The following is a 25,993-nucleotide window of genomic DNA, read 5'->3' as shown; positions in this document are numbered from 1 at the left end:
TTGTACAAGATGTTTTTTTTTCTTTTTTCTAATTTTTCCAATTCTTAAAGGTTTTAAAATTCCGACTCATGGATATATTCGATTTCATTTTTTTAACATAGAAAAGGAAAAAATCTTAAATATTTCAAAACTCCGGCTTCATCAATTTCAGTGTTAAATAACTAATAGGAAAAATCGTTGTAAAAGATTCACCTAAACACGCAGCAGAAAATAAAAGTTGAGATAGTTGCAATTATCAGAATTTCTATCAATCTTCTTTAAAATTAAATACCTTGAAAATTACAGCATTTTTTTTGCTATGCAAATTATAATTTCAATTATTAAGACCATCAAGATTAAATTCCTTTTTCTGATATTTTCAAGTCATAATCATGATTTGCATAAAATAAAGATTCGATATTTGACGCAGATTTTATTTAATCCTACGCACCCTTCTGACTTCGTTCCTATTAATGCTGATTGGTAAGATTTGATTTTTAATTGTAAATGCTTTATATGAAGATAAATCTGTGATTTTAGAAACTGTGACGTCACAATAGTTTAAATTTTGATGTTCGAACAGGGTTACGGAGATAAGTTGCAGGCAATGAAAAGAAGTTTGAACATCTAAATTGAAAATATCTTGTAATATCTTGTTTTTTCTCTCGAAAATAGCTTCGTAATATCAGAAAATAAGAAATTGCGGATAAACAAATGCGCATTTTAGGCTTCCTTAGCATTGTTTTCCATAAAGGGCTTCGCCAACTATATTGAGGATTCTGTAAAATTCTACTTCTTTATTGTAACTTTCTTTATTTTAAAGACAGGAACGATATAACTCTAAATTCTTTTACTAGGTGGCGCTGTAAGCGATTTCCTTTCGTAGTACATAACCACTGGAATACAATTTTATTCCTGCGGAAGGAGAATAATAATAACGAAAAAGCTGATTTTAGTGGCCATTCGGAATACTTGAAGTTGACTAATTTAAAAATCGGCCTAATTACAAAATGCCGCTATAATTTTGATTTGTGACAGGTTCATTGTATTGGATCAGGAATTTTCGAATCTGCCTGATATTTTTAAGCTTATTGCATTGAGTTTATATGTCTTTCAACTAGTTAGAAAACCTGTGCGAAATTATTCAGACTGCATTTTGCTTAGGTTTATTGCAATGATGAAATAAATCTATTTACAATAAGCCTTCTCAACTCTGGATTCATTATAAAATGCCTGAAATAAATCAGGCTAGTAGATGAATAAATGGATCATTTTCTTATTAATCTAAAGGTATGCGGACTCACTGAGATAAGCATAAAATAAGTCAGGCTGATTAGAAAATTCTGCAGATTTTTTCAATTAGTCAAACGCATTGTAAAATAGCGTCAGTTGTACAAACTTATCCAATTATCCTAAAACTTATACACAAGTAAATATAACTGATATAATTAAGAAAGAAAAGTGCTTACAGATTATTACTGCAAAGTGTCAAGGCCGGTTGGACGATTTCATAAGGACTACTAAACTTCAAATTAACAGTCGTTGGGTAAGTGAAATAAAATTGTAAAAAAGTACAAGTTTGACACAACAATCCCACAAAGCAAAGTACAAAAATCAACGACTTCCAAATTCTTTTTTTCCAACTACTGGAAGCTGCGATTTTTGGAAAACTCGTTATGAGGGAAGTTTCGAAGAACTTCTTCAGATGTTCTTCATTCGATTTCAGGAATGACCACAATCTTGATTTGTTTTCTTCCCTTTTGTCCCCTTCAACTGGCTGAAATTAAACAGTTATCATTATGTTATTGATGCCTAATAATGAATGCTTAATAATGATTTAAATAATGAATTTATTAATGGGAAAAAAAGTACAAATGACGAGAACCAGTCTGCACTAAGAATTGCCTGTTTACAATGAAGGGATTGCTTATATACTAACAAAGAATGTTCTAGAAACTTCTTAGGAATAACAAAAGAGGAAATGATGTAAATTGAATGTACCAGAAGCTTCTGGAATGTTCATAGAATTAAATAAGAAAAAATGGGAATTAGTGTCCGCTTCCCTTATCGAACCTGGGACCTTCTGCTTTGTAGATTTGAATTAAACCTCGGAGCTACTGAGACTTAGACTGCTCGGCAATATCATTATTATATGAGTATTGTTCGCATCTATTTCAATTGCGTCTTCAATATGCTAATCAATAAGTGAAGACGATATTTCAAATTACGATATCAGACACGAAAATGTGCTTACTCTAAATAAACATACTTTTGTTCATCGGTTTCAGATTTGTGCCTTTCAAAATTTGGAGAGTAACTAGAATCTGGAAAACATGATCCCAATATTTTCCAGATTCTAGTTATGATGTACTGTAAACAAGAATGGTGTAAACTAGAAGTCCTCAACCACTTATTTGAGGGCACTTTTGTACTATTGTGATAAAAAATATGTTTGAGATTCCAATAAAATGCTTTGTAAAATTCCTACTATAAATTCACTTAGAAAAAATTAATGGGATCTGCTGTCCGACCCATATTCTAGAATATGCTCATAGGTTTAAAAAGATTGGAAATTCCCGGTCTTGTCCAACTAGATTCAGGTACCAGAGTTAGATGTCGATTACAAAAATCAGTAACACTTGTATTTCTATGCAAGTAATCACAAGTTCAGCAAACGATGACTTGTAATCAAAGTAATTTAAAACTTTAATGTTATAATCGGGATTACAATCATCATTAACAACGATTACAACAATCGTATGATCTATGATTACACGATATTACAAGTAATCATAGGATACGATTACAATAGCAAGTCTTCTTTGAGAATATAGTTCGATATAAAACTACATTTATGATACATTGAAGAAACAATAAGTAAAATAGCCTTATATGCACAGAATATACATTTTAATAACAAGTAACGAATATCATTGTAATCTTGACAAGTGATTACCCATAACTATGGTCACATAATGATTAACAGTAATCAATTATCCGCAATCCTTACTTGTAACCAAGCTGTATTTTCTTCTAAACTTTGTTCTATACCATGATAAAGGTTTTAAAAAAACATCTGTCTGTTAAGTAGATCTCAGGATGGATTTTTATTTCTTTTATGTTTTAATAATCTTATATAACTATTTCTCTCTATGTAGTGTTATCTCTCGAACTCTCTTCCTCGATGATGATTTTTGCTCTGAAAATTGATTACAGGTTCCCTCGTTTTCTGAATTGGGTTCAAAATCACAAGGTAACACATTTTAACAGTTACGAATTGTACACTTGTTATATTGATCAACTTCGCATAGCATTGTCAAATGTCTATATCTCTTTGAAAAAAAAATCGCAAAATGAATTATTTTAAGTAATTTTACTATTTATTGTGAATACCAAATTTTCTGATAACAATTCTAATCTTCGAATATTTTCGTTTGAGTCAGCATTTTTAACCAACTTTCAAAGATTTCATCACTTTTTTTTGTAGACAACCAAACAATTCGAATATATCAAACTGATGATAAGTACTATTGTTACAATACGTGAATAGAAGATGAAAAAAGAAGAGAAAATGTTCACAAAGCTTCAGTTTTTTTTTTTTAAAGGTTTGAAAAATAGCTGACATAACTATAGATTACCATTTCAAAATGGCACAGGTCCAAAACGTTTACGAGAAAAAAAGATTCGACGACAATTACCAAGGTATACTAGATTGAAGAAAAGAAAAAGATTGTTAAAGAAACGGAAAAGGAACATTCTAGATGTCATTGAAATGAAGAAATAAAAGGTTGAAAAATTATGATCCTTCAGTAGAATAGTTTTTTTAGTCTAACAAATGTATTAAAGCATCTTAGTGACATTTAACTTTGGGATATTTAGAACAGGATGACAAGTGGAAAAGTTTAAGCATCCGTTAATATAAAACTTACCAGTTATTAGGTTAAATAGTTAATAAATCTTTATATTTATTAAATTTTCCGAGTGATAAAATTTCTTCAAGTGGTAGATAAATTTATGTTTGAATGCACGATTCTTTGCCTGTAAATTTGATTTAAAGTAATTTTCCACACCACTACATGTAAATGAGCACCACTTTGTTCCTGCTCTCTAGTGATGAAGCTTTTAAAAAGATTGCCAAAATTACCGTAATTTCTGAAAGCTTTAATTTTTAATCGTCTATCACTCAGTATTTTATTTTATTTTATAACCGTGGTTTAACAGCCTATCCAATCTTATGGATTTAAGACTACTAACGTTCAACTTCGTAGCCTTGTAATTTTAAATCCAAACAAGAGAACTCCTGGATCAGGTATTAGGAGAAATTTGCCTTCGCCGAGAACTCTTGATGGAACTAACCCGCATTTGCGTTACATGGAGAGGAAGACCACGAGGCCCTCCCACGGTTAGCCTGACGGCAAAGGAACTCTAACCCATGATCCGTCTACCACTCAGGATATTTCAAGTCAGCACTGTGGTCGGTGCAAGCCGGATGCGGAATTCGTATCGACTGGGATTCGAACCCGGATCGCCTCATTGGAAGGTGAGCGCTCTATCCCCGGAGCCATTGCGGCTCTCTATCACTCTATAAGAAATTTTGAAATAAAGCGCAGTAGTTGGCAGCATTGCATTTTCTTTCAAGTATATATAGTAAAAATTCGCTGTATCGAGAACAGCATATTTCGAGAAGTTCGCTATTACGACAGTTTCCCAAATCACCGCCAAAGGCTGATAATAAAGAAAAATAATTGGAATGTTTATAACGAGTTAAAAATTTTTTTTTTAAGGAAATGCATTTTTCTGTTGCTTAAATTTTCAGTATTAAAAGGGCAAAACGGAATACATTTTTAAATAATTCTGTATCAATGTAGAAAAGTGAAAAACGACCATCATTTCAAATTTCTTTCTTACATTCTTAATCCATTATGTTTATAAAGCAAACGTGTGTGCGACTATTAGCGAGTAACTTTCTTCCGTACAAAAATAAATTTAAAAAAATCTGCTACTTTAGGAATCTTGTTACACGTTTCAAAAGAAAGTGTGTCTCTTTCTTGACCGCATATCTACAATGTCCTGTTATTTCTCATTTTGACTGCTTACTTTTGGAACAAATTTATTGTTACCAACGGCGTCAAAAGCTATTACACACTATTACATTAGAATCTTTACTATTGTTATTTCAACTTAAAATATGTTTATCCCTTAGATCAGTGATTCTCAACCTTTTTTTTTTTGTGGTGGCACACTTTTAACGACTTTGAAATTTGACGGCACACAATGAAAAAAATTAGTTTTTAAGTTGTTTACCTACCTATAATGCACTGTGTTAAATAGTTTGTGATAATAATTTTGAATGTGAAATAAAATAATATGTACTACAAAAGCACATTTATTAAGGGATTAATTATTTCTTTCGACTAATTTTTTATTAATTAGTAACAGTTATTTATTTTTTTTTGCCAGTTATTAATTGTTAGCTTGTTTTCTATTGTTATTAACTGTTAGTTTTTTACATTAATTATTATTTTTTGGCGATTTCTCGTTAATTAGTTTTATTGCTAATTATTAATTGTTAGCTTATTTTCTGTTATTTATCGTTTGTGAATTTGTTTTTAGAATTATAAATTGCATAGCTTACTTTAATGATTAGCTTTTATTTCCGTTTGAAAGTTAATATTTACCTTTGCTTTCTTTTTTTAATTAATAATTTTAATAGTCATTAAGTTTTCTACTTATTTCAACATTTTTTGTCAAAGACAATTTAAACTCTTCCTTCTTATTTTAAGATTCTCAGAGACAAGACAATCGCCGACAAAGATGTGCACGCGGTTAAAGCGTGGAAAATTTATAAAAAGTATATATATACGTTTTTCTTTAATTTAAACTTTACTCGTAATAAAAAAAGCATTATAATTTTATCATTTCTAATATTTGGCGGCACACAAAAGTGCCGTGGCACAATGGTTGAGAATCACTGCCTTGGAACAACAGGCTCTCTATAACGAGAATGCTATCTGCTGGCATGAGTTGTCGCTATAGCGGAGATTTACCGAACTTTCTTATGATTCTGCGACTATTTCTTGCGTCTCACGGAGTACAAACTTTCGTGAAGAACAAAAAATAACTATGAAAAAGTCTGATATTTAAAATTCTATTTCTCAGGAACTATTAAACCGATTTTGCTCAAACAATATTTTACAACAATATTAGAAATACAAGGAAAAATGGATGTTTTTAAAACACTTTGTAGTCAAATTCTGAACTAAAAATATAATTTTTATAAAAAAAAGAAGAATATTGATTATATTTCTTACAAGCAAATTATTTACTCTATGTAGTTTTTCGTTGAAATAAAATAGAAAAACTTATCATCTGTATAAGTCACTCAAAATAAAACAAAAAGGAATTTCTTGTTACGAAATTTTATCTAGAGCGCAAACAATGGACATTCGATTTTGAACCAAGGGGAAGGGAGGGAAAAAAAACTATGCTGTTTTTGCAGATTTCTTTTAAAAAGTTTTTTTTTTTCTTCCACAAGAGGATTATAAATCATTCTCTGGCATATTTGTGAAAAGAAATTTGTTTTCATCAGTTCTATGGAATCAATTTATAAATTGAGTGAATTGGTGATTTGAAAAACATTTTGAAATCATTGATATTCGTATGACAATGCATACATAGATTTTGATTTATTGATCTATTTTTCTATTACTTGATGTTTTGATAACTCATTGCAGAATATAGGTATCATTATAAATTTATCTTTTAGACCATTAATAAACAATTCAGAATCAGTTCTCTATATTTAAATTCAAATTTATTCAAGTCGTCTCTTCGTTAATTTTCGATGAGTCAACCAACTTTTTTTTTTAACTTTAGCATGTTTTTTCGAAGAACTTTCGCCAAGCAAAGTAGCAAAGCAAGCAAGTAGCCTTACACTTCAAGCAAAGCTATGATTTTCAACTGTATATCATCTTGCTGCAAATACTTATTTGGGCTTTAGAACGGACAAATACCTAAAATATTTTAAAAGCTGTTATACTTTTCTTTTTTTTAAATCACTAATTTAGAGACAATTTTCTACTTAGAAAAATTATCAATGACCTAATCTTATTTTTTGCAAATTTTTATGAGCCTAGATAAGTCAGCATTGGTGTAAGTTTCTAAATATTAGAAATTAAACCACAAACGTTTTTCATTTTCTCAAAATTCCATATTGACGCTTTGCGCCATTCTCAGAATTAACATAGGCTTAACTTCACCTAACAGTCACGAGTAGCTGTTGAAAACTCAGATCAGTTATGAAGTTTTTGAAGTTATACTTCTTATGCGACTTCCAACGAGGTTGCGTTAAACGTTTAACGCTACATTTTTATTGGCCGGGAAATCACGTGGAAGGATCCAGTTTTCCCTCATTCAGTTTCAATTTGTTTTGGTTCTCACTAGCATAAAAGTCATAAAAGTACTGTTTTTCAATAAATATTTTTTTTAGTTTGATTTGATACACATATAATTTAATAGGTTAGTATTTTTTATTTTCAAATTTAGTGGATAACAATTGTAAAAAATGAGCGAAAACAATCCCACGGATTTAAGGTTATGTCAAGGTATGTCTCTTGTGAACATCAATTGATTGTTAGGTTTTCTCTTTTGAAATTACATTATGACGCGTTCACATACATTATTAATTCAAATACATTTTCGAGGGCGAGACGATGAGGCAACCACAAGCACTTCCACTGGTTCAAGAGGGGAAAATGCACAATATTACCGTGATTACAAAGCACGGAAGCGAGCGGAGCAGGCAAAAGAGTCGTTGAATAGAAATAGTGATCCTTCTACGACTGCTGATTCTTCTACAATCAACGTCGCAGGTTACGAAGTTTAACTTCTTCCGCGCGGAAGGACTCCACGCACTATTTTTTGTTGTTGTTGTTATAGTTCATTTACATCGCACTAGAGTTGCACAATGGGCTATTGGCGACGGTCTGGGAAACACCCCTGAGGATGATCCGAAGAAATGCCATCACAATTTTGATTCTCTACAGAGGGAATGGCACTCCCGCTTCGGTAGCCCGACGACCTGCACGCGAAGTCGAGCACTTTACGGTAGAACAGTTTAACGAGGGCACATACCGCACACCCTCGGTCCCTATGCAGACTGATCCAAGAGGTCATCCACCCGCACACTGACCGCAGCCAGTGATGCTTGACTCCGGTGATCTGTTGGGAACCGTGTCTTAACGATCAGTCCACTGCGGGACAGATCAGTTATGAATATAGTCAGTTATGTATATAGTCAGTGCATTATTTCAGTTATGAATATAGCATATTATGAATATAGCATGCGATTACAGAGCCTTCTAAAAACAGCCTTGAGAAAAAATGAAACACTAAAGAATTTCGACAGGCCGGAGATGGGGGTCATGAAAGTTTAGGTTCCCTTGTGACCTGCAGTAATGTGGTCAGCATTGCACACCAATTGCCTTTACTTCATACGCAAGCTGGGACTCATCGATCTTAAGTTGAGTGGGCTTTAAGCCGTGTTCGGAAATAAAACCCTGGTTCTCCTCAATGACAGCTCAGTGTCTTAACTTCTGAGACTTCTTCTTCCTAACTGTGTTTCATTAGGCGAAAATAACTTATCTTATTTATTTAATACGAAATAGTTCTCAATTAGTAGTTATACTTAAAAATATTTTAGTGGAAATGGAACTACCTTTAAAAAAAAATTTCTGAACTAACTTTTTTTTTTAAAAATAAAAGAAACTTTAACATTATGAATTTCTTTTATAAAAACAAATAAATTAAGTTTTCTTTTTTCTTACAATATTATCGTTTGTGTTTTCTGCTATGCAAAGTTACAGTTTACACGCGATTTTTAAAGAAAAAATAAAATTTTAAAAAAATTTAGAACTCAGAAGACTTTGAAAAAATAAATAAGTGATCTTACACATCCAAATTTAAAGTAAATCGGTAGTTGTGTGAAACTAAATCAATTTTTTTTCACGTTTTTATTTATTTAAGAAAATGTATCCCATTTCAGTTGCTTTACGATTTTAAAATTATTCAATTTTATGCAGTATACCACTAAAATAAGGGATATTTGAGGTGGTTTTATTTTGTAACATACTGTAAATTTGAAATAAGTTATTTAAATAATTGTTCAATTACTGTTCACGATATTCAATTAAGTTATATGATAATAAGATTAAGATATGATTAATAATATGATATATGATTAGGTTATATAAGGGATAAGATATTCATTTTAGATATTATATTTTATTTACATAGTGAATATAAATATTTCTCTAAAAAATCGTTCGTTTTTTTTTTTTAACGTGGGACTTCACTTTTTAAAAGTCGGGGTTGGAAAAAAACTAATAAAATTATAACTTAAATAATTGTCACAAGATTCATTTGAATAATATTTTGCTTACATACTAAGTATAAATGTTTTTCTAAATAATTTTCATACGATCAAAGCATTCATTTCTTCTTGAAGCCTAAGGGACCTCATTTTCAAATAGTCGAAGTTCAACAAATTTTTTTGACACCGCAGCTCAGTCATTAAAAGAAAATATATAGCACACACAAAAAAACTTCAATAACTTCTGGTACAATGATCGGATTTTTACGTACTAGGACTCAATCTTAATGATCCGAAAGCATTACTTTAAGCATCCTTATTAATTAAAGCAATTGATATTTTAAGCTTGAAATCAGGCACCAAAACGTACGACCAAACGTGAATAGCCACACTCTGAAAAACATAGTTCCAATATTTTATAGCAGGAGACCGATCATCCTTAATGTAAATTTCATTGTTTGCGCATTTCATCATTTCAAAAAAGTTTTATTTTCGAAACTTTATTTTTCAGGAACTATTGTACTGATTCCTTCCCAAATTTAAATTTCGACATTCAAATTACGTAGATTAAATGGATCTAAAGCTTTATATACCTTGCAGCTCAAATATTTTTTTCTACCATTCGTAAATTAATATCGTTGTATAAACAAGTTTTATAATTACGTGCAAAAACTTATTGATTTGCTATTATATATAGCGAATCACACGAAAAGTTAAATTAATTAAAAGGGGCCCAAATTTTCGATCACTCTCTTGCCTAAACTGTTTGGCTTATATTTTTCAAATTACAGTTCTCGCTATATGTCAAGGATCGAAATTGGATAAAAGAAAATGTCGAATCTGTGTCCGATTTCGCAACTAAAATATCAACTACGCAAATTATGTAACATGTTTAGATTAGAAACTCAAGGTATTAAGATTGAGTCCTGATAATATTTATTAATTCGATTTATAGGTCAAAGTCATGCAAAATGTTAGATTTTTTTTATGTACTGTGAAATAATTGATTCCTGAAAAAACTTTGAATTAATACCTTTGCTTTCTGAATAATCTTTAAATGTAACAAAATGTGGAAGATAATGCCTTATAAAGAGCACATGACAAAAAAAAAATCAACTCGCACGTGCAATTTGTGAAATAATAAATCTATGGAAAACGATCTTTGCGCAGGAAAACTTAATACTCGAATAAATTCTTGAGATGCAATAATAATTCTCAAATTTTAGAAAAGTTTAAAACAAATAGAAAGATAATGTATAAAAAATCACCTTTTTTGACATATCGGACATTTCGACTGGTGAAATACTTTTATTGCGATGAAAGATATCTTCTGCCATGCTGACAACTAATTTCTAACCTAAACCACAAGCATATTTCATTTAATTTAATATTATAAGAGTCATTAAAAAATACTACAGTTGAAACTAGAAACAAAATTAAACTCGAAATTATTTTAAACATGTAATAAACTGCGTGTAAAGTTTTAAGGGCTTTTAAAAGAAAAGTACACCCGGAGGGTTTTAATATTATTTAGAATTTATTTTGTATATGATGGTTTTTTAAACTGTACATTAAGAGCGGTCATTATAAAACGCCTTGCGTAAAAAAACATTATCCAGCAGTTCGTAAACAAACAATTAAAGCAAAAACCAATTTTTTCAAGACATGTCATTATAAATTTGTGATCTATATGTATAATGCTTCAAATTGTTATGGTTTTATCTTCTTTTTTTTTAAATTAAACATTTGAGTGTTTTTTAAAGATTTCTTTAAGTCCACAAGCTCTTTTCATAAGATCTTAATCCTGAGACATAAAGAAAAGCCTTTTTTCGACAATATAAAATTTCTTTTATAACATAAGCTTATGATTAACATGTATATGATTTGTAGTTGTAATGAATATGACGTGGGTTAGTTAAAAGTATTTATTCAAACTAACAAAAATTAAAACTATATCAATGGGTCCACAAAAGTAGTTGGTTTCTGTTACTTAACTAAGTTGTGACTTATCATGTTTAAAGATTAGATTAACGTTTACTGGTCGTCCGTCAAATATGTATTATATGCTTATGAAAATTTTGGCACACACATCTTTATCTTTCTTTAAAAAAAAATGCGATTTTCAAAGTAAGGATTAAAAAGGGTAAATTAATCGGATTTTTTTTTGTTTGAATATGTGATTAAAATTTCAATATTACTAGAGGCAACTTTCAAAATTTAAAAAGTAGCATTTTTAAAGTAGCACTGTTTTCAAAAACAGCATTCAAACAGAGTGATTTTTTATGCTAATCCATAAGTCTAAAAGATACAACAGCCTCTTTAGAAATTAGTTACACAATGTATATTTTTAATTTTTGGGCATTAATATTTAATAGATTAAAAGTCAATTAAATCAAATTAATATACGCAAGTCAGACACTGATAAATATGGCAATTTTAACAAAAATACTATTCGTTAAAAACTTTTTAATGCACATTACTTTGTAAATTATATGCGGCATGAATTGATATCATGCATGTTATACAGGGTGTCCCAAAAGGTCGTTTACAAACTTAACATGCTGGTCTGTCATATCATGCTGAACAAGATTTACATAGGAACTTGTGTCCGAAAATTAAAACTGCGACCGCTAGAGGGCGATAATTGCACGAAAACGGGAGAGTGGGAAAAACAATCATTTCAGGCGTGNAAGAGTCATTAAAAATATACTACAGTTGAAACTAGAAACAAAATTAAACTCGAAATTATTTTAAGCATGTAATAAACTGCGTGTAAAGTTTAAGGCTTATTAAAAGAAAAGTACATCCGGAGGGTTTTAATATTATTTAGAATTCATTTTGTATATGATGGTTTTTTAAATCGTACGTTAAGAGTGGTCATTATAAAACGCCTTGCGTAAAAAACATTATCCAGCAGTTCGCAAACAAACAATTAAAGCAAAAACCAATTTTTTTAAGACATGCCATTATAAATTTGTGATCTATATGTGTAATGCTTCAAATTGTTATGGTTTTATCTTCTTTTTTTTAAATTAAACATTTGAGTGTTTTTTAAAGATTTCTTTAAGCCCACAAGCTCTTTTCATAAGATCTTAATCCTAAGACATAAAAGAAAAGCCTTTTTCGACAATATAAAATTTCTTCTATAACATAATCTTATGATTAAAATGTATATGATAGTTGCAGATGCAATGAATATGACGTGGGTTAGTTAAAAGTATTTATTCAAACTAGCAAAAATTAAAACTATCACTGGATCCACAACGCAAAGTTTTATCTGTTACTTAATTAAGTTGTGACTCATCATATTTAAAGAATAGATAATAATCCGTCAAATATGTATTATGTGCTTAAGAAAATTTTGGCACGCACATCTTTAACTTTTTTTAAAAAAATGCCAGGTGAAAAAAAAAATGCGGTTTTCAAAGTATGGATTAAAAAGGGTAAAAAGATATTTTATCGGAATTTTTTTTTGTCTGAATATGTGACTAAAATTTCAATATTACTAGAGACAACTTTTAAAATTTAAAAAGTAGCATTTTTAACTGTTTTCAAAAATAGCATTCAGACGCAGTGATTTTTTATGCTGATCTATAAGTATAAAAGACACAACAGCCTCTTTAGAAATTAGTTACACAATGTATATTTTTAATTTTTGGGCATTAATATTTAACATATTAAAAGTTAAATAAATGAAATTAATATACGCAAGTCACACACTGATAAATATGACAGTTAATTTGAACAAAAATACTATTCATTAAAAGCTTTTCAATGCACAATACTTTGTAAATTATATGTGGCATGAATTGATATCATGCATGTTATATAACTTAAAAAATCATCTACCAAACTCAAAAAGCTAAATTTTGCATATCATACTTTTTAAGAAAAGGCTGTATATTATGGCAAAGATACAAAATAACTTAAAATTCTCAAGAAGAAATTGATAACACTGTCACATCAACAAAACTGCATGAAAAAATTTAAACATAATTGAACGTAAAAAATAATCTAACATGTTCAGAAGTTATCAGTAAGAAATTGTTAACAATGTCACATTAATAAAACTTTAAAAGAATGGAAACATTACTAAAAATTAAAATAACCCAAAATGTATAGAAATTCCTAATAAGCTTAATAATTCTGAAACTGTAAGAGAAGTTGTAGTAAAACCTGAAATACTTAGAATTTTAAATTAATGATGTAACTTCGAAGAAACTGTAAAAAAAGTACCAAATACATTATTAAATATTTAAAAATTCTCAATAAGAAATAGTTAACAATGTCCCTCTAATGAAACTGTTAAAAAAATTGGAATGCTTATATAAAATACTTGAAATTTCTTAATAAGCCATAAATAGCAATGTCACCACACCAATGAAACTGTAAAAAATGTAACTAAAACAAGAAATTAAATAAATTCTTAATTTAAAATTAATAACACTTTTATACTAATAAAACTGCGAACAAAATCATAACATAATCTGAAATATGTAGAAATTTTTAAAAAGAAATTAAAAACAATGTCTCACAATTGAGCCAAATTAATGCACAATAAAAAAATTAAAAAAACTGACTGGCCTGATACAACTGACCTAAAATATCTAGAGACTTTAAACGAAACTAATAATGTTGTAACACAAATAGATATGTAAAAGAAATTATAGAATTACCTAAGATATATGGTATCAAAAATAGTCATGACATCCACAAAGCCAAATTGAAACTGATCTGTTCTATCTGGAAAAAAAGAGTAATAAACAAATGGTTTCTCCAAAAAGCTTTCCACAACGACAATAATCAGTTTTCATCAAATTCTAAAATATCGACATTTGCAGCAGCGACTTTTATTTAATAACGAACAAAAGGGACGAACGACTAGCAAATATAGCATTAAAAAGTTCCAATTTTCGATATTATTCGAGAGTTTTCGATCAATGTTCCATTTCCGCGGAAAGAACATTTCAGATGAATGGATGTTGGAATAATTTGATGTTGTCGCTGTGTATTTCTATAATGTTTTGTTAAGGAACAGATAGGTGTGGTTAAATAAGAGCAAAGTAGCATAGATATTGTTTTATTTATTCATTTAATGTAAATAAAAGCACTTAGTCACGCATTAAGTACATGCTTCTCTGTATGTAATTTATGCCTTTTAGTAAAATGTTTCATTCAATGTTTGTCAAATTTCATTTCAAACTTAATATTTTGAACCAAAAGGTAAAGTTTTATAAACAAATTGAATAGGTTATCTACGAAAAACTTAAAATCTGCATATTTATTAAAAACCTTTTAGCGAAACGTTTTATGCGTAGGCTATTTTTTAAGGTAGTTTAATAAATAAGATGCAATAAATGTCATAAGAATGTTATTAACCAAAAATAACTTTTATACACAGATAACTTCGTTCAAAACTAGTTTCAATATTAGAAATTATTACAAAAATATGAATATTATATACTATAATTAGTCATGTATTAACTATGATTATCTATATGTGAACTAATGTTTTTAACTAACTAAATATATTTCGAGTTTTTTTTATATTGAATATTTAGATTAAAAAACAAAGTTCAGAAAACGAATTGAATAGGTTATCTACGAAAAACTTAAAATCTGCATATTCATTCAAAAACCTTTTAGCGAAACGTTTTATGCGTAGATAGATATTTTTAACAGTGGCTGTAGAAAGGAAATGCAATAAATGTCATAAGAAAGTGATAAACCAAAAATACCTTTTATACACAGATAACTTCGTATAAAACTAATGTCATTACTAAGTATTATTATAAAAATATTATTATTATATATTGTGAAAAGTCGTCCGATTCAGGTCAAAATTACGAGCTGTGGATGTATGAATGTGTCCGCCTTATAAAAAGGAGTGATGTATGGCGTGGCGAAGTCGAATTCTTGGCCATAGATGGCGCCACTGAAAAACAAGAATCGTACACACTGACTTAAATTTGCTCAGTTTCAACAAGCAGGCTTACCCGTGTGGCAAGTGGCATTAGAACCAACCATGAAAAGTCGTTTATTGGGTATACTGTCATTTATATTTTTTAGCTAATTGAATGTAAATTCGAGTAGTTTTTTTTTATTTGAATATTTCGATACAAAAAAAAAGTTCAGCAAACAAATTAAATAGGTTATCTACGAAACACTTAAAATCTGCATATTCATTCAAAAATCTATCAGCGAAACGTTTTATGCGTAGACAAATATTTTTAACAGTGTTTGTAGAAATAAGAAGCAATAAATGTCATAAGAAAGTTATAAACCAAAAATACCTTTTATACACAGATAACTTCGTATGATACTAATGTCATTACTAAGTATTATGGTAAAAATATTATTATTATATACTATAAAAAGTCGTTTATTGGGTATATTGTATGTCATTNATAACTTTGTATAAACTAATTTCATTACTAAGAATTATAAAAATATAAATACTATATTCTATAATTATTCTAATAACTATGTTTATCTGTATTATGTAAACTATATTTTTTAACTAACTAAATATATTTCGAGTTTTTTTTTCCAAATGGAATATTTTCACACAAAATAAAGTTAAGGAAAAAAATTGAATAGGTTATCTATGAAAAAATTAAAATCTGCAAATTTATTATAAACCTTTCAGCGAAACATTTCATGCGAAGGTAGATATTTTTAACATTGAATAAGATGTCATAAAATGTTATAAACCAAAAATTTCTTTTATACAGATTTAACTTCGTATAAAACTAATTTCATTTCCAAGTATTAGTATAAAAATATTATTATATACTATGAAGAGTAATTTATCATACCATATTTACCATTCTTATCTGTATGTAATTTATATTTTTTAGCCAACTAAATGTAAATTCGAGTTTTTTTTTTCGAATTGAATATTTTGATACAAAAAAAAGTTCAGCAAACAAATTAAATAGGTAATCTACGAAAAACTTAAAATCTGCATTTTCATTAAAAAAACCTTTTAGTGAAACTGTAGAAATAAGGTGCAATAAATGTCATGCAATAAATGTCTTTTTTACCCAGATAACATCGTTTAAAACTAATTTCAATACTTCATGTAATATTGAAAAAGTATGAATATTATATTCTATAATTAGTCATGAAACAAATAAAATACAATTAATACCACAAAATTATATAAGAAAAATACCTTTTTTACAAAGATAAATTTTTACTATAAATTTAATATCAATACTAATAGCAATGCTATAAAGCATATTATTGCTGTTATTATTACTATAGCGATAATATATTATGGTTATAATCTTTATTATTACTACGCATATATCTTTTATTGTTTGCTAAAGTTTCATTTTTACTATTATTATTTTACTTATATCATTACTTTTAAACTATTCAAATTGAATATTGTGATACAATAAACAAACTTTAGAAAACATAATGAAGAAGTGATGTACAAAGCAGGTTATCAGTATGGACAATTCATTTATTCAAAAACCTTTTAGTAGAATGTTTTGTAAACATATGACTGCTATTAAGTCAAATGCAATAAATATATGGAAAAATTGTGTATGGAAATTAAATTTTCGACACAGATAACTTATTTATTCAAAACGGTTTTTTTTTTTTAATCTTTTCGTAAAATGTTCTATGAAATATATCTTATTTTCTAAATTGTCCCTGTTTTTTCATAAAACGAATAATATAAAATGGAAACGTAGACTAAAAACTAAACTATAAATGGATTTTTAACTGAGACAACTTATTTAGATTTTATCATTTAACAAATAACTAAAAACGTATATTGTAAAACACAGAAGTGTGTTATTGTTGCTGTCATAGATCATTAGTGCAAAGCGATGCGATTGTTCTTGTTTTCCAGGGCACCATCTATGGCCAAGAATTCAACTTGTGTCACACCCATACGTCAGACCTGTTTATAGGGCAGACATTTTGCAGTAATATTGCAGAACATATGCTAGTTCCCATAAAAAAATATTCTAAAGGAAACCGTATTTGCCCAAAAATAAAGGAGGAAATTTAGTCATGGTCTGTAATTTTAAAAATAGGCAAAGAATACCTATTTTTCATAGAATATGGCAGTTTCAGAATTAATAATTGTCTTTATTTTGTCAGGAGTGATGAAAGTTCTGTTAAGACAAACGTAAAATTTAAATTAGAAAATAAAATTTAAACTAGAAAATTTTAAATGCACAAACAATTCATACGATTTGATCAGGGATGATTATTGAAATATTATTTTGAAATTGGTGAACAATATTTGATTTTTTATTAAATTCTAAAAAATAGTAAAAAATCAGGAAATTGTTTTTTAAAAGGTTTTGTTTGTTTCCGTTTCATTTTTATTTAAATTATCTTTCTAAATTACTTTGCTTTCAATAAGAGAAATGAATCTTTACGTTATAAAAACAGGGATATATGAATTAAATTGGTTCTTTTTTTACACAATGCTATGTCTCACTTGAGCTTCAAATAAGTTCCACAAAATTATGTTTAAAAAATTTATTTTTAAATTTAGAAAAATAAAAGGTTTATTGGTATAAATTATAAGTAACTATTTAGAGTGCTCAAATTTAATAAAAGCATTTGATTTGATTACTTTTATAAATCATTGATTAAACTGCAAAATTGAAAGAAAATCCATTTTTACTCATTTTGGACAGTAAAATTAAACGTTTGTGAATGCATGATCACTTATTCCGTTTGATTATTTATTAGTTGTTCATTCTGTCTGATTTCTTTTTCTAAAAAAAACTCACACAACATCTTATAAGTCACCAAGATATTATAGATTGTTTGTTGAAAGAATATAATCCATATCAATCACCCTGATAGCAGCAATCCTCCTGCACGGCAGCGGGTGCTGCAGATTATTGCAGAACCAGCAGATTAATTTTGATCTAAGTGCTAAATATCCTTAGTTGTAGATGGATCATGAGTTAGAGTCCCCTTGCCCGTCAGGCTAATCGAACCGTGGGAGGTTTTCGAAGTTTTCCTTCTCAAGAAGCGCAAATGATAGTTTCATCCACGAAGGCAAATCTCCCCATACATGATTCAGAAGTTCTCTCGTCTTCTGGATTGGGCTCTTACTTTTTTTAATATTTACAATACAAAACAAATGAATTTTTAAGAATTGTTTTATAAAAGCAGTCGCAATTAATCTTATCAGCTTTAAAACATAATCCAAATAACAAAGATTAAAGAAAAGTTATTCTTACGTTGGACAATGATGCATGCTTTTTCCTCTGTTCAAAAAAATTCCTTCAAAGCAAAAAATAATTTTGTACCATTCTTCAAATCCTTCTGTAGACATTTTAACAAGCAATTGTTAAATAAAACGCTTCAGACATTAAATTAATTTTAGACATGCTAATCCGAAATGTTTCCAACAACGCAGACGAAAACAAAGCGTTCGTCAGCGGTGCATGAAATAGTGAATGCCATCTTTCGTTTAATAATAGACAAAAGACTGACCGCCGATGTATGACGCTACGTAATTCTGAAGTCCACTACTGGTCGTCTGCTTTAAAACCGTTCTTTTTCAGCAAATTATGAAGCAACTCGCGAGAAAATTCTTTTTTTAAATAAAAATAGCCGGCACTATTTAGAAGAAAATCAATAAAAGTGATTTTATACGAAAACATAATCGTTTGCAATTTTGCTTGGTGCGACTAGGCGCGGCATTTTGTGCTAAAAGTGGAAATTCCCTGAAGTATTTGAACTCGGCTGGATAATGTGAATTCGATTGAAAAGTATCCTTTCACAACTTTATCACGCAAATAAAATAGCTTATCACGCAAACCTGTATTTGTTTTTACTGTCATAATGTTTTTAAAGAAATGTAATTAAAAATTTGAATATAATCTTGCACTTGGTACTATGGGGGATTTTAATATAGACATGTCAACTTTCATCTATCAAAAGGAACCTCAAGACAGAATCGAGTTAACGTCTTATATACTAGTGATTTGTTATTTAACATTTGTAGTGGTAGTTCGCCACATTACTCCCCTTTCAGAATTTTATCTGTGATAGAATTTTATGAACAATTACCACTAGTTGATTAATGTTGTTTTATTTATTAACCTCAATTTTTGCTCATTATATTTATTTTTTTTTCTTCCAAGCATTTTGCTCGTTATTTATTTTTTTATTTTTTATAGCTTTTCGCAATTTTTTCCCATCATTTTTTTATAGCTTTTCGCTATAATTTTTTTTCTAGCATTTTTTTTTCTTTGAGTAGTTTATAACAGGCAGATCAACTGTTTAATGTGGATTCATCCATCAATATTGACAATTTCTTATCACGTCCGTAGGTCACCAATTATAAGTCGACTATGTCAACTTTCATCTATCAAAAGGTGACTCATTATGGAATCGAGTTAACATGTATTATATACTAGTGATTTGTTATTTAACATTTGTAGTGGTAGTTACGCCACAGTACTTGAAACTTAGAAATTCTATGTAAGCATGTAATAATTCTTTAACAGTTATAATAGAAAATTATAACTGATGCTAATAATATACTGATAAAATCTAAATAATTTGTGAAATTCAACTTAATTAAAGAAAACATTCTACAGTATTTGGAAAAAAATGTATTACCCTCCTGTCCACTTCTAGGCAACCGAGAAGTTCTTAATAAAATGCTTTGCTCTTGCCCGCCTTTGATTCCAGATATTTTCCAAAAATATTTAAAACGGGGAATTTCTATGATTAGAAATTTGAAAAACTTTACAGAGTATTTATCTAAACAAGGCAAATGGCACAAAACGAACATATTATAGCTTTGATTCTTTAATTAAGAATCTTCCTCACTGTTGAAAAACAAAATGAGAGAAGAAAGCGCTGTAATTCAGAAGAAAAAATGCAAACAAGTTGTAACAAGGAAAAAAAACATGAATTAACCTTTAACCACGAGTTAATAAAATAATATAAAACCTTTTTTTTTATAAGAGAAAAATATTTTTTTATTTTAATTATTTTTCGAACACAAAACTTAATCATTCATAAAACTAAATCTTAAACAGCACATAGTTTAACATAAACAGTTTTATTCTTTATAATCGAATAAACTTATAAATTTTTGAAAAATAAAAAAAGTCCCTTTATTATCATCTTTTTCGTCTTCTTTTTTGAGAAACCTGTTCAAAAGGTATCATAATTATATTGCTTTTTTACTTCAAAAGATGCAATAAAAGAAAAGTTTTCCTTCTCGCCAGAAAATGGTTGATAATATTAGTACGAGTGTTAACGAAAATAGTTTCTATTTAAAAATTCTGTGCACATTTTACTTAGATTTACTACATTGTAGGTTTGGTGTTGCCTTTAAGTTCACATATTCAGCACATAACTACTTTACGAACATTGTTCATCAACATTTGGCGAGTGAATTGGCAACTAATATTTTACTTGGCTATCTCTTTTCCTCTTAAAAATTTTCAGTAAAATTCTGAAGTTAAAAAGTAGCATTAGTTTAAAGGAGAAACATTCATTATATCGCTCGATTACATTCATTTTGGCTACCAGAAAATCCTTCTATAAGCAAGAAAAAGATTATTTGGCGAAAATATGAGCTTCTTAAGCCTGCTTTTGTCACGCAATACAGTCATTTGAATACATTAGCATTGACTCAATTTAATGTGTCTGATTCTTTTATCAACAATGTTTTGTTGAATGTTTGCCCTACTACTTTTTGTTTCATAGATGTTTCATCATCATCATTTTTGATTAAAATTTTAAAACTATACATTTATATTTAGCAAGTATTGTATAGTTTATTTATTGTATAGTTTTAAATAATAAAACTAATTTTGACTATAAATATTTGTTTTTTTTCATCAGGCCAAAGTATAAATAGCAAACCTAGCATATTAGCAAATATTGATAATTCTTACACTAATAACTAATCTAACGAAAAAATAACATTAACAATCAATGTACCCAAAGAACGGAAGTAGAATGCATGCTCGCAATGCATGTAAATGAATCTTGCTAGCTCTTATTTTTATCAAACTGAATATATAATTTAAAATTTAATTTATGGTTCAAAAGATATAGTTTAAAATTTAATTAAATTATTTTCACGTAAAACTTTCCTTTAATAATCTTATAAAAGTTTCAGATTAATAATTTCATACTATTTCGAGCTGCATAGTGTTTTTTTGTTTCATTTCTGTACAATGTTTAAGATAATTTGAGTTTAAAATAGTTTAATAAATAAATATCAATGTAAAATTATTTCCTCAATGAATATCGTTGAAAGTTTATGACAAATTGCTTTAACTTAGCAATTTTATTATAAAAATGATTTATGAAGAAACTATTTTTCGATAAACTGGTTTTAAGGTTCAGTACAAAATCTTTTTATTTGCTTAGGTAGTTTTTTAAGATAAAATTCGCCAAAAGAGCGAATAACATCGACATCTAGACTTTCAAACGCTCTGTTGACTATCCAGACCATATTTTAGTCAACAGAGGTTGAACCATAACACCAGATTCGGACACCCTGCTTCTCTTGACGGTAAAGAGCCCAAATTCGTCGTGGGAAAAGTGTGGTTATTGATAAAATGGACATTATCTGTCTAATTTCTTTGTTTGAAACATCTTTTCCACAAAATAATTAACATACTTAAAGCTAACTCTTCGAATCCTTGATATTAGTAAATCCGAAGTAAAAATCCGATAATTAGATCAAAAGTTATTAATGTGTCCTGTTCTTATATTGCGCTCAAAACAATAATGCATTTTTAATATACAATGTATACCTAAGTAGTTAAAAATTGAATAATTTGTTTTTTGGAGACTGTTATACAAAATAATACAAAACTGTTATACAAAAAGGACACTTTTACACAAAATATACAAAATAATAAACATATTTGAAGTTAACTCTTTGAATCATTTATATTGAAAGTAAAAATCCGATAACTGGATCAAAAGTTATTAATGTGTCCTGTTCTTATATTGCTCCCAAAACAATAATGCATTTTTAATATACAATGAATATCTAAGTAGTTAAAAATTGAAACATTTGTTTTTTGGAGACTGTTATACAATGTTCATTCAAAGTTTTAGCTTCGATATCCTGATTTCATCAAATATTAATAGAAATCTTAATAGAATCATAATCAAACAAATTGAAAAGGCACTTTCGAAATAAATCATTTATTTCATTTCCTGACTCCAAATCTAATTCTCAGAATATTGCAAATAAATATCAAACTCAATTAATATTAACATTTAATATTCAAATACCAGATTTGAATTGTGTTTACATTTTAAACTGAAATTTTGTAGTATCGCACTTCGCCAATCATTATGCGTACTAAAGAAACAAGAACTGAAAGCACGCAAATAAATTAAAGCAACATGCTCAACACAAACAACCAAGACGTGACTTGGAGATCCAAATGTAAACAGTTTATTGCTTAATAAAGGTAATTGCTAGAAGTTTTATACATTATTCATTCAATGCAACATGCAACGAAAAGGAAACACAAAATCTAAAGCAATAATTGAATCCGAAGAGAATTAAAGTAATGAAACATCTGTAAATGATATAAAGGAAATGTTACCCGGAAGTATTTTACCTTTTAACACTTCAAATAATTGATTGTTAAATTACTGGAGCATAATTTATGGAATAGAAACGATTAATTTTATTCTAGATGAAATAGTCTTTAACACAATGAATCGCTTTGTAAACTCGTTTGTGAACTTTCGAGCTGCGAATTAAATGAGTATTTAGTTACCTTAAAGTATAACAAATTAATTTACTGGTGAGCACTCTGCAATTATACTTATTGTATAATTATACTTGTGAACATTCTGCATAATTTATGGAATAGAAACGGTTATTTTATGCGACTATGGAGTATACGGTTATGGAGAGTACGATTAGGGAGAGTACGAATATGGAGAATACGATTATGGAGAATACGATTTTGGAATAGAATCGATTAGTCTTTAACACAATGAATAGCTTTGACATGTGTTTGTGAGCTTTCGAGTTACGAGTTAAATGAGTATTTAGTTACCTTAAAGTATAACAAATTAATTTACTGGAGAGCACTCTGCAATTATACTTATTGTATAATTATACTTGTGAACATTCTGCATAATTTATGGAATAGAAACGATTATTTTATACGACTATGGAGTATACGATTATGGAGAATACGATTAGGGATAATACGATTATGGAGAATACGATTTTGGAATAGAATCGATTAGTCCAGTGGCGTAGTGAGGGGTGGGCAAGGGGGGTCATCATGCCCCGGGCGCTACTCACAAAGGGGCGCCAAATGGTCCGCAAAACAAAAAATTGTAGGATAATTTTTATTATAATTGATTTCTGGAAAATATATTTTAAATTTAGTGCCAGTGTAATATAATAAATGCTAATTCGTAAATAAAAAGGAACACTAATAGTCTAAATAAAAGTGTAATAATATATTCATAANGTTTGTGAGCTTTCGAGCTACGAATTAAATGAGTATTTAGTTACCTTAAAGTATAACAAATTTTTTTCCTTGTGAGCACTCTGCAATTATACTTATTGTATAATTATACTTGTGAACATTCTGCATAATTTATGGAATAGAAACGATTATTTTATACGACTGTCGAGTATACGATTATGGAGAATACGATTATGGAGAATACGATTATGGAGAATACGATTATAGAGTATACGATTATGGAGAATACGATTATGAAATAGAAACGATTAGTCTTTAACACAATGAATCGATTTGTCATGTGTTTGTGAGCTTTCGAGCTACAAATTAAATGAGTATTTAGTTACCTTAAAGTATAACGAATTAATTTACTAATTATATACTTACGAACACATAATTTATGGAATAGAAACGATTATTTTTATTCTAGAGGAAATAGTCTTCAACATAATAAATCGCTTTGACATTAGTTTGTGCGCTTTCGAGCTACGATTTAAATGAGTATTTATTTTCCTTAAGTACAAAAGAAAAAATTACAAATTATATACTTATGAACACTCTGCATGCCGGTATAAAAGGCATATAGTCAGGAGCATGAAGTCTCAAAGCACATTGAAAGGGTTAATCTATTACAAGTGCTGTCCAAAGTAGGGCTCTCTGATGTCATTGTACATACCACAATGACGTAAAAATGATTCCCGGACACGTTCGTTGATGGCAGGTGTACTTTTGATAACAGCCTAAACTGCGAAAATCTGCGTTATAGGATCTTCTTTTGTGTCCACAGGCGTTGTATAAACTTGTGATTTAATGTAACATCTTACGAAAAAGTCACACGGATTGAGATCCGTCATGCCAAGGGCTCCCCAAATCTGGTTTTAATATAAATATTTATTAACTCTAGGGAGTTTACCTTTTCCAGATAAACACGGTTCCTACGACTTTTATGGGCTCCAGTAGTGACGTTTTCCTAGCTATTTTGCATCAGTTCCCCACTATGTTGCATCAGGCCGCTTTATTGGCCCACCTAGTAAAATTAGGATCAGCTTAGCTTAGTTTACTCGACAAATCTTCATACACAATTACAATTCGTCTTAAACGATATTATTAGTAGACACATCGTCGACAGTTAAAAAGAATGATTTGATGTCAAAATTCGTAATTAGCGAGTCACAATTCGTCGCCTCCTTTTATTTATAGTAGAGTTACAATACAGAGGAAAAATTTTATTCGGTTCCCGATTTATTTGGTTTTTTCGAAAAATTCCCGTTCTTCGTTTTTTGGTTTTATCAGACAAATTAAGTATACATTTCGTGCACATTTACGACGAATGGTTGACCTCGATAACAATTCGTAAAATTTTATTAATTCGCGATCCTTCATGTGTAAATTTTTAATAAGGTAAAAATATATACATAAAAAGCGAAGATAACGGAGCGTTCTAAGTATTACATGAATTAGTATTCATACTAATCTAGAAAGTAAAAATACGTAATTAGTAAAATCAGTGTTCAGGGCGTTGGCCTCACAAGGAGATGGCCCATGTTCGAATTCCAGTGGTGGCTGGCTTGTACGAATTCTGCTCACGGTTCACACTGACGATAATGCTGACGCAAAATATCCTCAGTGGTAGACGGATGATGGGTTAGAATGCCCTCGTCGTCGGGCTAAACGTAAGAGCTTTTCGAGGTTTTCCTCTACATGTAACGCAAATGCGAGTTAGTTCCCTAAAAAAGTCCTCGACGAAGGCCAGTTTTTCCAATGCTTAATTGAAGTGTTCCATTGTCTTCCGAGTTGGGTTAAAAATAGCAAGGCTACGGAGTTATATATTGGTAGTCGAAAACTCAGAATTAAGTCGACTGTTTAACGGCGGTTATAAAATAAAATAAAATTAGTCAAATCATGAATTCAGACAAACAAAATATTTCCGATAAATCATATATCATCGCGATAATAATTCGAAAATCTTTTGAATTATCATTTTGCAATCCCTCATGTACAAATTTTTAAAAAGGTTAAAATGTATATTAAAAGTGAGGATCACGAATTACTCTACTATGAATTAGCATTAACAATTACGAGTTAATGATCTGGTGATTAAAAATACGTTATTTTACGTTAATTAGTAAAATCACGAATTCAAACAAATTAAATCTTTTCAGCAGAATAA

General features: G+C 29.1%; 1 protein-coding gene across 5 annotated transcripts in view; it reads right to left on the bottom strand.

Annotated features, from left to right (window-relative positions):
- Positions 1 to 25,993, bottom strand: part of LOC107437484 (uncharacterized) — a 98,234-nt gene that overhangs the window by 31,044 nt on the left and 41,197 nt on the right. For 3 of the 5 annotated variants that reach the window (XM_043046922.2, XM_071185387.1, XM_043046924.2), the window contains exons 2-4: positions 14,026 to 14,092; positions 10,618 to 10,706; positions 1,449 to 1,756 (exon numbers count right to left, since the gene is read on the bottom strand). In XM_043046922.2, coding sequence (XP_042902856.1) covers positions 1,449 to 1,756; positions 10,618 to 10,686 — 377 coding nt within the window. In that variant the 5' untranslated portion in view covers positions 10,687 to 10,706; positions 14,026 to 14,092. Of the gene's footprint in view, positions 1 to 1,448; positions 1,757 to 10,617; positions 10,707 to 14,025; positions 14,093 to 18,576; positions 18,727 to 25,993 lie in introns of those variants that run through there. The other 2 variants (XM_043046923.2, XM_071185386.1) reach the window with 2 other exon arrangements.

This window comes from Parasteatoda tepidariorum, chromosome 9 (genome assembly GCF_043381705.1).
Source record: "Parasteatoda tepidariorum isolate YZ-2023 chromosome 9, CAS_Ptep_4.0, whole genome shotgun sequence".
NCBI lineage: Eukaryota > Metazoa > Arthropoda > Arachnida > Araneae > Theridiidae > Parasteatoda > Parasteatoda tepidariorum.
Note: the sequence above shows the minus strand (reverse complement) of the source record. Positions and strands in the feature narration are given on the sequence as shown.